The sequence below is a fragment of the Geotrypetes seraphini genome, chromosome 12 (genome assembly GCF_902459505.1).
Source record: "Geotrypetes seraphini chromosome 12, aGeoSer1.1, whole genome shotgun sequence".
Lineage (NCBI taxonomy): Eukaryota > Metazoa > Chordata > Amphibia > Gymnophiona > Dermophiidae > Geotrypetes > Geotrypetes seraphini.
Window position 1 is genome coordinate 115004993 of NC_047095.1, and position 12532 is coordinate 115017524.

General features: G+C 46.0%; 1 protein-coding gene across 2 annotated transcripts in view; it reads right to left on the reverse strand.

Moving 5' to 3' along the window:
* Window positions 1-356: 356 nt before the first annotated feature.
* The window catches only part of LOC117346601 (E3 ubiquitin-protein ligase TRIM39-like), a 30558-nt gene continuing 18382 nt past the window's right edge, over window positions 357-12532 (reverse strand). For both annotated transcript variants that reach the window (XM_033916434.1, XM_033916433.1), the window contains 3 exons: window positions 12186-12304; window positions 12014-12034; window positions 357-1824 (listed from right to left, as the gene is read on the reverse strand). In XM_033916434.1, the coding sequence (XP_033772325.1) occupies window positions 1280-1824; window positions 12014-12034; window positions 12186-12304 (685 nt within the window). In that variant the 3' untranslated portion in view covers window positions 357-1279. The remainder of the gene's footprint in view (window positions 1825-12013; window positions 12035-12185; window positions 12305-12532) is intronic.

Here is a 12532-nt window from a genome sequence, read left to right on the forward strand (position 1 = left end):
TCCCACCCCCGGTCCCCCCTAGTCGGCCCAGGTGGTCGGGCCTGGCCCACCCACCCTGGTACCTGTAAAATAGTTGGGAGCAGGAGGGGTGCCCAGTCCCTCCTGCTCCTTGGGCAATGCTCCCCAACATTCCTCCTGCTCCTGAAGATTTTGGCGGTGCTTAGGAGCAGGAGGAGGGTCTGGGCACCACTCCTGCTCCCGAAGATGTTGGGGAGCCTTGCCCAAGGAGCAGGAGGGACCGGGCACCCCTCCTGCTCCCAACTATTTTACAGGTACCACGTGGGTGGACCAGGCCCGACTGCCTGGGCCGACCAGGGGTGGTTGGCCTAGGAGCAGGAGGGACTGAACACCCCTCTTGCTCACAACTTTTTGGTGCCGGGGGTGTGGGCTGTGCCGGGAGGGGGGTGAGGGCGAGGGAGGGCCATGCCGGTAGGTGGGGGGGCAGGGCATTTTTTTAAACGCTGAAGGCAGGAGGGAGTTGGTATCCCTCCTGCTTTTTTCTCGGGTGGGGGGGGGGGTGCAGCAGGGCAGGCAGGAGAGATTGGGGCTTGGGGGGGTGTCGGGCAGATCTCTCTTGCCTGCTCCCGGATTCTCCTGATCTCTGCCGTCGTTCTCCACAGTGCAGGCCTGCTGTAGCAGAGAGCAGGACAGTCCGGGAGCAAGAGAGATCTGGGCTGAGCCCTAACAGCAGTGATAGGAGGCTGCTTCTCCTGTCACTACTGTCAGGGTGTGCGCATGAGCGGGGATCGCTCTGGCCGTTGGTAGGGGGCTTACTAACGATCGTTTCCATTTGCATGCAGGCCTGTACTGAATCAGTCTGCCGGCATGCAATAGGAAACGGTTTGGAGGTTTAGTGAATCCTGCCCCATGACCCTTCCTCACATTCTGAGACTCGAATCCCATCTCTGTCACTCTCACTGTGTCACCAAACGCTCCTCACATTCACAGACTCTATTTCAACGTCCATCATTCTTAGTTTCACTGAGACTCCTCTTCATATTCACAGGCTCTGATTCCACATTTTCAGCTATTAATGAAACTTCATTCTTTTCTTTGAAATTGATGAAATGATTTAATTGTTCTTATTAATATTTTTTACCCTTATATTGCTTCAACAGTACATTTTCTCTTATGTGGTTAATGCTCGGTATGTCTAGCAGCACTATGTAAGTCTGGAAAATCAGATCCCAGTTTTTATATGAGCCTGAACTCCAAAGCTCTCCAAAGCAGTCAATGAAATCAGCTCCCAGATTAAATATCAGACCCCTGAGCCCAGCTCTCACTCCCAGTCTGGCACTGGTCGGATTTTCAGAGCTCCGGCATTTTTACCTTTTTCATTGAGAGAAGGACTGAAATATGGACGGAGTTTCTCAGAGAAGGTATCAGTGAAGGTGAAGAGATGGGATTTATTATCTGCATTGTAAAATGAGACCTTTCCTGCCTCATAGTCCAGGAAAATCCCCACTGCCCGGGGTCTCACACTCAGGGGGAGCAGGGTGCTGGGGGAGGTGAGGGCCTTATATTCACCTCCATTGCTCAGCCATATTACCCAGTATCCTTCCTCTGGTATCGCTGTGATCTTCCCCTTCCTGTCCACAGAATCTTTACAAACCCCAAAATCCCAGTCAGTCTTGTCTCCCACCTCCACCTCCCAGTAATGTCTCCCCGAGGTGAAGCTCTCAAACCCCAGGACACAGACACAATAATCAAATCTCTGGGGATTGTCAGGCAGCTTCTGTTTTGTGTCTCCATGTCTGACACTTTTCTGATCCTCAGACAGGATGAGACGAGTATGAGCAATTTCAGGATCCAGAGACACATTCACTGCAGGGAGGAGACACATTAATAAACATGAGCAGAGACTTTCCATTGGCTCCTCATATACCAACCTCTACTCTCATTGGTAGGTTCCACAGTCACTTAGCTAGTGAGAGACACTCTGCCATTGGCTATTCCTGACAAAAACTTGCAGATAAACAGTGTTTTTAGTTACCAAAGCTGTAATTTTGTCCTATGAGTCTCCTAAATGAAACAAGGATTCTAATTGGCTGACTCACTCACCAGCTGCATATAGCAAGTCTCCTCATTGGTCCCTCATGTTCCCATAACAGTATTTCATCTCCCTCAGCTCTCACTAATTCTCTATATGGCTGCAGTTTTGCTCACAGTGTTTCCAGAGTCAATAATTAATTAGTATAGAATCCACTGTGGAATTTTATTAGCTGGGCTTGTTCTGCAGTTTTCCCTTTTGAACAATTTTCCCCTTTGCAGAAGTGTTTTCAGTGGTTCATAATATTCCTGAAGCCCATCAATGAGAAAAGATGAATCACATTTTACACAATAAATTATTGCACACCCAGGATATATCTTTCTGGAGTCATGTCGTTAATTAATTATTAAAGGCTTTCCAAAGTTAGGATTATACAAACTATAACAAAAAGCTCTTGCTTTTATAGGCCTGTTTTCTGTGCAGTAGCATTCTAGAGAAAACAAATTAATAGTTTTACCTGGACATTAAAACAACACTATAACTACGGGACCACCAGTAAAATTTCTTTTTTCATTTGTTTTCAAATGGGGAGCTGTATTAGGGACCCTTTTACTAAAGCTTAATGCATGCTACAAAACGGACTTCTTAGCATTTAGTGCATGCTAATTCCATTAATCTGCACTATTTATTAAAAGGATCCCTTAGCCCAGTGTAGTTCTTTTTTTAAAAAAATTCTTTATTGATTTTCCAAATATTAACAGTGCAATACACAAGTAAATAAACATATAATAAATCAAGAAAAGCACATTCAATTTCAGGAGATTTGGGAGCCATTAACAAAATATTGTAATGATTGACTATTATTTTTCCCCTTAAAAATGCACATCCAGGATGGAGGGGGGGAAGGGATTTTTATTTGAATATTAAATAAGGTATATAGGAATGGGGTTTATGGTAGGTTTTCTTGAATTTAAAGAATGTTATTGATTAGGGGGGAGGGGGGATAAATTCTGATATGGATTTTAACAGAATATTAAGTGTTGTATTTGAGTTTAAAATGTTATAATTGCTGTTACACTTATTGTAAATAAATAAAGAATTGGAAAAAAAGAAAAGCACATTCATCTTACAGACATACATGAGCAACCATTTTATCCCACCCACCCAATGACTAATCAATAAAAACACAAATACATAGGTTCTTTCAATAACCTTTCCCTATTTAAAATAGTATTGTAATCCCACCCTGGATGTATATACTCAAAGGGCTAAAATTAAGATAGAAATAACCCCCACCCCCACCCTCTCACCCTTCCCTGGATGTGTGTGGAAATAAAAATTAAAGACAACTATAATGAAGTAATAAAAGACGTCAACGGGCCCCAAACTAGTTTAAATAAATTGTTATGCCCCAACATGTCAGCATTCATTTTCTCATGTTTCTAAGGAGATTTCCTCTGAGGCCTTGATTTGGAAATATTCATTCATTTTTAATTGAAATTCTTCAAGAAAGTTGGAGTCCGCATGCAATGTATTATTAAATCTCCACACAGGTCTACTACAATCTTGCTCAGCAAACTTAAATTTAATCCAAACTCCACCATAGTCTGACAAAATAATACTACCACTGGCTGCTTCTAATGTAGTAGTGGCGGGGGACTTTAACGCTGTTATGGACCCATTGTTGGACAAAAACCTCAGTAAAATACTAAAGTCATTAGGGTTAGATAACTTGGTACAATCCTGTGGATTGAAAAATATATGGCGGATCCTTCATTTTGATGCTCGGGAATTTTCTTTTTCCTCCCATGTTCATAAATCATTCTCACGAATAGACACACGTTTTTGTTTCGAATCAATTAGTACAGCAGGTAACAAAAGCCACCATAGATCCAATTATTTTGCCCAGTGTAGTTCTTAATAAAATCATTACCCACACTAATTCAGCCAGCAGCAGTCAGCAATTTTTTTAAGCGCTGATAGCCGCCAGCTAAACTATGCCCTGACATTCAGTGCTGGGCCATGTCCATCCACCAACATTGAATAAGGGCATAACTTTAGGCAGCCAGGCTGCCCAGAAGTTTGAGGACCCAGCCCAGAATGTCCTCTCCGACGTCAGAATTGACGTCGGGAAGAAGACTTCCGGGTGCCAGTAGTGGCAGCAGAGGGAGGCTTTTGTTTTCCAGGGGGGGGGAAGGAGGTAGGCTGGCTAGCTGGCTCTGGCGGAGGGAGGTAGATAGGCAGGATTTGGGGGAGGCAGGCAGGCAGGCTCTGGGGGACGTAGGCAGGCAGGCTGGCTGACTTTGGGGGAGGCAGGCAGGTAGGCTCTGGGGGAAATAGGCAGGCAGGCTGGCTGGCTCTGGGGGAAGTAGGCAGGCAGACTAGCTGACTTTGGGGGAGACAGGCAGGCAGGCTCTGGGGGAGATAAGCAGGCTGGCTGGCTCTGGGGGAGATAGGCAGGCAGACTGGCTGACTTTGGGGGAGACAGGCAGACTGGCTTTGGGGGAGGTAGGCCGGCAGGCTTTTTGGGAGGGGATGGGACAAAGGCTAGAAGGCACTGAGGGGGACATAGGAAGGAGGGATGAAGGAAGGAGAGAAAACGGCAGAGAAGGGGGGGGGTTGTAAGTAGAAGAAAGACTAGAGAGATAAAGGCCTGGACCAAAGGGGAAAGACAGGAGGCAGAAGCAGGACTTTGGGAGGTGAAGACAGAGGGGGAGAGCCCCTGAGGAAGAGCAGAGAGAGGCAAGATCATAACAGAGGAGGGAGAGAGGGAGACCTGGAACAAAGGTACAAAGGAGAACTGACACTGGATCTGGGAGCACTAAGGACATAGGAAGGAGGCACGGGGGCACTAAGGACATAGGAAGGAGGCACTGGGGGCACTAAGGACATAGGAAAGAGGCACTGGGGGCACTAAGTACATAGGAAGGAGGCGCTGGGGACACTAAGGACATAGGAAGGCACTGGGGCATAGGATATAGGATATAGGAAGGAAGGAGGGAGGGAATAGAAAGGGACAATTGTTCGGCTTGAGTGCAGAAAGAAATGAAAAATAGGATGCACAGTCAGAGGAAACGCAACCAGAGACTTATGAAATCACCAGACAGCAAAGGTAGGAAAAGTGATTTTATTTTTAATTTTGTGATAAAAATGTGTCAGTTTTGAAAATTTATATCTGCTGTCTATATTTTGCACTATATTTGTCTATTTTTCTATAGTTAAAGAGGTGACATGGTTGAAAACCCCCCAAATATAAATGATAATTAACATTTTCTCTGCGTATAGGGTGCTTTGTGATTTTTTAAAATTTTATGGTTACCATTATGAAATAATAAGATATTGTGTGTACATGAAAAATGAATGGAAGAAATTGGGGCGGAGCTAGGGCGGTATTGGGGGCGGGACTGAATATTAATAGATGTTCCATTTTGATGAAAAAAATAAATGGTCACGTTAGTTATCCTATATTCACTTACTCATCATATGCAGGCTACTTATACCTTGGGATGTGGGTGGCCAGGCAAGAGGGTCTTTCATGTCAGCAAAGGGAAACGGAGTGGGAGAAAAGGCATTTGGGAGGGTGGGAGAGAGTAAGAGGGCTTTTTTTTTCTTTGAAAAAAAGAAAAACATAGTTATGCAGGCCCCGGCCCAATATTCTGCCGGGGCCCAAATCATCCTGCTCATCTTATGTGGGCCCTGGCAGAGTATTTAAATACAATTTAATATTTAATACTAGAGAAAGAAAAGAGCCTTCAAATTTTCTTACTTTGTGACTTTTTTCTAGAAGAACACATTTGTAAATGCTCACTTTATTGAAGTTTGGTTGGTTTATTTTCATATTGCACACTTTGATTTTATGTTGTTGAAAAACATTTCTGGAAGCTGACATATTTCAATAACTTCAGAATAAAAAGCTTTCCTTTATCCATTCACTTTGATCCCAGAATCCCTTTTCTGCTTTTCTTTGTTTTTTGTAACTGCCTTCCTGCGTCACCTGTCCATTTAACAATTTATTCTCATCTCTCTGTCCTTTCCAGCATCTGTCCCCTCCCTCTCCCCCCCCCCCATTTCTATCCTGAGCTTCTCCTCTTTATGTCCCTCTCCATTCCCCTGCATCCATCACCATTATCAGACTCATCCCTTTTCAAGCAATGCCCCTGTGCCTAGCAGTCCTTTTATACCTAAGGTGACCATATGTCCCGTTTTCAACGTGACAGTCCTATTTTCGGAACAACCGTCCCATTATCCTGATCCACCGCTTCGGGACACTGAAATGTCCCGTTTTCAAGGACAGCATCCCGAAGCTATGCGCAGGGACACCAGGACGGGCAATCACTTTCCCTCCCTGCTGCACCGATTCAAACCATGGTCCGCTGCCGCTGCTTCTTCTTATGTCTTCCCTTGCCTTTTTCCCAACACCGAAGCCTGCCTGCCTGGCTACCTCCTTCCTTCCCTCCAGTGCCTGATTCAACCCCCTCCCCACGGATTCAACCCCCCAGCCCAACTGCGTACCGCCGCAGCCTGCCTCCCTGCCACGCCGATTCAAACCCTGGTCCGCCGCCACTCCTTAATGCCTTCTTCCCAACGTCAATTTTGACGTCTGAGATGAAGTTCCGGGCCAACCAATCGCTGCCTGGCTAGCCCGGAACTTCCTCTGAAGAAGGCAAGAAGCAGCGGCGGTGGACCAGGGTTTGAATTGGTGCTGCAGGGAGGCAGGCTGCGGCGGTACATGGATGGGTGGGGGGGGAGTTTGAATCCGTGGGGGGGGGGGGGGTGAATCAGATACTGGAGGGAGGGAAGGAGGTAGGCAGGCAGGCTTCGGGGGAGGGGTAAAGGCAAGGGAAGACATAGGAAGGAGGCACTGGGGGCACTATGGACATGGAAAGGAGGCACTGGGGGCACTAAGGACACAGGGCAGAAGCACTGGGGGCACTATGGACATGGAAAGGAGGCACTGGGGGCACTAAGGACACAGAACAGAGGCACTGGGGGCACTATGGACATGGAAAGAAGGCACTGGGGGCACTAAGGACACAGGACAGAGGCACTGGGGGCACTATGGACATGGAAAGGAGGCACTGGGGGCACTAGACACAGAACAGAGGCACTGGGGGCATTATGGACATGGAAAGAAGGCACTGGGGGCACTAAGGACACAGGACAGAGGCACTGGGGGCACTATGGACATAGGAAGGAAGGAGGGAGGGAATAGAAAGGGACAATTGTTGGGCCTGAGTGCTAGGGCAGGATTGGGGTGGGGCTAGGGCGGGATTGGGGGCGGGACTGACAATTAATAGATGTCCCCTTTTGATGAAAAAATTAATGGTCACGTTATTTATACCCCTTTTCCAGTGGTCTTTCCTCATCAAGCATTCTTCTCCATGTCTGTCCATCACCATGCCCAGCATTGGTTTAGTGTCCCTGTCTTTATGCTCAGTCCCCATCTAGGATCTCTTCTTCTTTCTGTGCTTCTCATTGTGTAGTATCTTCCAACCCTGAGCCAATCTCTCTCCCGTACCTCCTCAAGTCTACATCTGTCACTCATCCATCTCACTGTCAATCTCCCCTGTCCCCTCACAGGTCAGAATCTACCCCCCCACAACATTCACAACCAGCATCTCACACTATCTCTCCCTATCCCACTGAGCCACCCTGCACCCCCCCCAAGCCAGCATGTCTGTTCTCATTCTTTCCTAGCCAGCTCTTTGTCTTCTCCTTATCCTTCCTGAGGCTATTTGAAAAGAGAAAGGAGGGGCTCTAGGCACCTGAGCCAATCAGGCCTTAGGCCCCTCCCCAGTGCACCGGGAAGGGGCAAGCTCACCTCATTTCGATGGAGGTGGGCCTGCTGGAAGGATGATGAGATGGATCATCTGACTATCATTAAAGTTTAGCGGGAGGAGGGTGGTCCAGGGAGGGGAGGTTCCGCACGTCCTGATGGTCATCGTGATATCTACGGTGGAGAGTAGGGGGTTTCCAGCAGGAGGGATTAGGCACCCTCCTGCCGGCAATCTTCAGGGGGGTGGAGGGTGTTCCAGCAGAAGGGATTGGGTATCCCCCCTGCTGCATTCGTTCAGGGCATCCCTTCTGCCGTATTCATTTGGGGGAGGACGACTTGCGGCTCTAGCCGCGGCCGCTAACCTTATCGCAGCAGGGAGATCCCTTGCCGCGATAAGCTTAGTGGCTGCGTCTACAACAACATAATTTTCTAACCAGTGTCTGTAGCATAGAGAATCGGGTTTACTTTAGGCAGCCTTAGACCCAGTTCTATAGAGGACGACCGTCAGCTTCTGAGAGTGGGCGGCCTATAAAGAAACACCTGATTTAGGGTGCAATGTGACCGCGAGTCACTGCCAAGATGATTTCAATCACATTGGCGCATGAAACTGCAGCTCAGGCCTGAATGTACGTACCCCCAACAGCACCCCTGCCCTCAGTGTGCAGCGGTCCCCCTTTCAATGTGCCCACAACTCTTACAACTCAAACAATGAGATGATATGGCATGCCTTGGGGGAGGGGGTGGCATTTGCCCACCAGCAGCCAGCAATCTATAAGCCCACAGTATGCCACACTGTGATATCTACTACCATACAGGAGCTGATTTGAAAAAAACAAAAGCAGACCCCCACCCTTGCATTATTGCACCTCAGCCCTAATCCCTACACCATACTCTCATCTGACAAATAAGAGAGCAAGAAGGACAGCACAGTGGCCCTCACAGCATCCCTGGCCCCTCCAACAGCTACATACTCACACCCCCTAACCCACACTCGTTGGATAGACCACTGTCAGCTTCACAGGCCAGGATGTTGTGGGAGACATGCCTAAGAGGCACAAACCTGGGACCAATTAAATGTCCATAGCACAGGGCCTCCCAAAACCCTCCTTCTCTCTGTCACCCTTCTTACCCTAGGAACCCCCACCTTAGTCCACATGTCCCCTTCCCTGTTCCAAAGAAAGAAAAATCCAACGGCTCTGCTGTGAAAGGCGAACATCAAGAACAAAGAAAGAGTAGAACATTCAAGGTGCAGGAATCTTTATTAAAAGTCTATATAAAAATTGTAATCCATAAAATACGGCTCTCTTATGCATGGAGTATGGACTAACACGGTCTGTGTTTCGGAGAAACACTCCTTCCTCAGGGGTCCAGGGTATCCGATGTATCACATTTAAAGAGTTATGCGGAGCACACCGTTGTAGTTTAAAATAATCAAAGTTTGTGAATCAAAGGCAAAAGGTTTTCCTTCCGGGCTAATACACTATGAATACTGCAACTGAAAATTGCAGTATTCATACCTTGTGTTAGCCCGGAAGGAAAACTTTTTGCCTTTGATTCACAAACTTTGATTATTTTAAACTACAACGATGTGCTTCGCATGACTCTCTAAATGTGACCCTTCCCTGTCCCTCCATCAGTTAAGGCCTCATGTGCAGCCACCCCCACCACTCTGCTCCCCAACAGCTAGAATGAGTCCCCAACACATGAGTCCCCTCATTTCCCCAGGTACACTAGATAGAGTTTGAGCCCACCGGGACAGATAGGGAAATATGATAAAGTACTTGAATGTAAACCACTTAGGATCTAAGTGGTATTTAAATAATTAAATAACTATTTGTCCCCCACACCAACCAAACCCACCCCCAAACCCCAACCAAACCAATCTCCAGGGTTCTCTACTATGACATCTCGTTGGTCCCACCCCTCAGACCTGTCTCTCTGGTCAGATTCCAGATATTCACCACTGGCCAGTATCTGGATCTTGGTGCTGAATACTGGATGGATTTATTTTTTTTTAACCTATGATGGCCACCGACTACCACAACCCTCTTGTGTTTTGTGCTACTAGACGCAGGAAATGTGTCTGAATGCCCACCCCTCTCCAGATCCAGCTTCTCCCCTCCTTATTGCTAGGGCACCTTCATGATGGAGAAGAAGAGAGTAATGAGCACTGCGGAGTTTAACACGTCCCCTCCCCAAACATCACTTCCTATTGTTGTAGACATGGTACACTCCACTTTAACAGCACAGAGGTATGAAGGCTCTCAGGTGATTTAGGGACTCATTTTCAAAAGAGATAAACATCTAGAAAGTATTCTAATGGGGCATATGGATGTTTTTCTTGCCAAAGGCTAACAATTCGCTATTTCCAAAATCTATTTTCTAGACAGATATCCATGATGTCTACCTGCAGTTCATCTAAATCTGAAGGGGGGGGGGTGTTAAAGGCTTGGTGTGGGTGGGACTAGGGCAGGCTTATGAATTGGACATTTTCTGCCATAATCGAACATTTAACAATATGTCCAGGGCATCATTTGGACATTTGGAGCTAGACCTGTTTTAACAACAAATAAAGGGCAAAATGTTGCCCATACTGATCAGAAGACCACTGGAGAGATGTAAGCATGACCTCCGCACACTCCCCAGTGATCACTAAACCTGCCCACCTCCCCCAGTGATGCAAATTAAACAGTACATACCTGCCTGTATGCCAACTTCAGATCTTATGGCTAGTCGTAGGGAAGCAGTAAGCAGGTTTCTGGAGGAACCTGGTGGCCAGTGCAGTTGACTGCAGAGAAGGGGACCCAGGCCCATATCCCACTCTAAATAGAAGGTATGAGCAATCCAAAGCACATCCGAAACCCACTGTACCTACATATGGGTGATACCTGCAGGCATAAGAGCTATTGTTGTGGTTTACAGTTGGGTCTAGTAGGTTTTGGGTAGGTTTTAGAGGGCCCACCATACACTATAAGGGAATTATGGTGAGATGTGTACCGGGGCCTTTTTATGTGAAGTTCACTGCAGTGCCCCCGAGGCTTAGAAACATAGAAACATAGAAACATGGTGGCAGAAAAGGGCTATAGCCCACCAAGTCTGCCCATTCCAAAGTATTCGCTCCCGAATTTACTCCCTTAAAGATCCCACGTGAGCATCCCATTTACTCTTAAAATCCTTCACGCTGCTGGCTTCAACAACCTGCAGTGGGAGTTTGTTCCACTGATCCACCACTCTTTCGGTGAAGAAGTACTTTCTGGAGTCTCCCTGAAACTTCCCTCCTCTGATCTTCAGCGGATGCCCTCTGGTGGTCGAGGGACCCATAAGACAGAAGATATCATCTTCCGACTCAATGCGACCCGTGATGTACTTAAACGTTTCAATCATGTCTCCCCTTTCTCTTCTTTCCTCAAGTGAGTACAGTCGCAACTTCTTTAGTCTTTCCTCATACGTTAGATCCTTTAGCCCCGAGACCATCCTGGTGGCCATTCGCTGAACCGACTCGATCCTCAGAGTCGTTTTGTGAATTTTTCTTTTGGACATGTTTTTGAAAATGGTTCAAAAAGATAGACGCACATCTGAAAATGGTCATTTTTGAAACAACCCCAAGACATTCTGCAAATTTGAAAATGGTCATGTTTACTACTGGATTTTTGTGTGTCTTCCGCAAAACGCCCAAACTTGGATTTGGATGTCATATCAAAAATTCCACTTTAATTTCTTTTTTTTTTTTCTCATACTGTTGTTGCTCCACCTTGGAGTATGAGTTCCAGCAATAAGAGAGGTTGGAGAGGGGGATAAGCAAGACCAGAGAGAGGGAGATGACAGGGAGATGCTGAATCTAGTATGTGTGGGGTGTGGGGGGGAGAGGGGGAGGCTGAGAGAATGAAAACCAGTGCCAAATTACTAATCCAAACTCCCAATGCATTGTTCCCCAAAATAGAAGAAAAAAATACATTTATGTTCCCAATCTATTATAAGTAAGGAGGATATGAAAGTAATTTACTTGATAATCATTGATACATTCTTGAAGGTTTCATACTGGAGATTCATTCAGAAGCATAATGCCAGAATCCTACAGCACCAGAAACTTCCTGGGTCCAGAAGTGTTATTATTTATTTTTATAATTGCTGTTTCTGTTTCTAGCTTACTGTACTTTAATTACAAAGGAAATGGGTGCCTTTCCCAAAGTACAGAGATATCTTGAATAAAAGTTTAAAATTTGAAGGATAAAGTGATAAATTCTTACCCCGTTCTGCAGAAAGTTTTCCTAAAAAAAAACCATAATGAAATAAAATTAAGCTGAGAAATGGCAAAAGAAACCAAAAAGTATTTATATCAGTAGAGAGTGATTGTATGTCCATAGTCTATTAATATCTGTGCTGATGAATTACGGCTGTAAGAACGGAATGGTGTTTTACCTTTATATTTTGTGATCACGTCTTTCAGAATAAAATACTGGTGAAGGAAGCTTAGGTGGGAACATTTTTCCTCTTCAGTACAAACAGCCTCTGGTCTTGGAAACTCCATGGTCTGACATCTGAGAGTAAGAGAGTGACTGGGATTATTCTGGGAAACATTCACCCCCAGGGATAGAGGCGAGACAGGATCAGATGTAAAGCAGCAGAGAATGCTGAATTTATTCAGTGCTACTAATAATTCAGATGATTTTGCAGGCAGTTCTATCATTGTGGGCTATGAGCCATTGTAAAATGACACTTAAATGCATATTTTCAATTGCAGAATATTTGTATAAATTGATATTTAG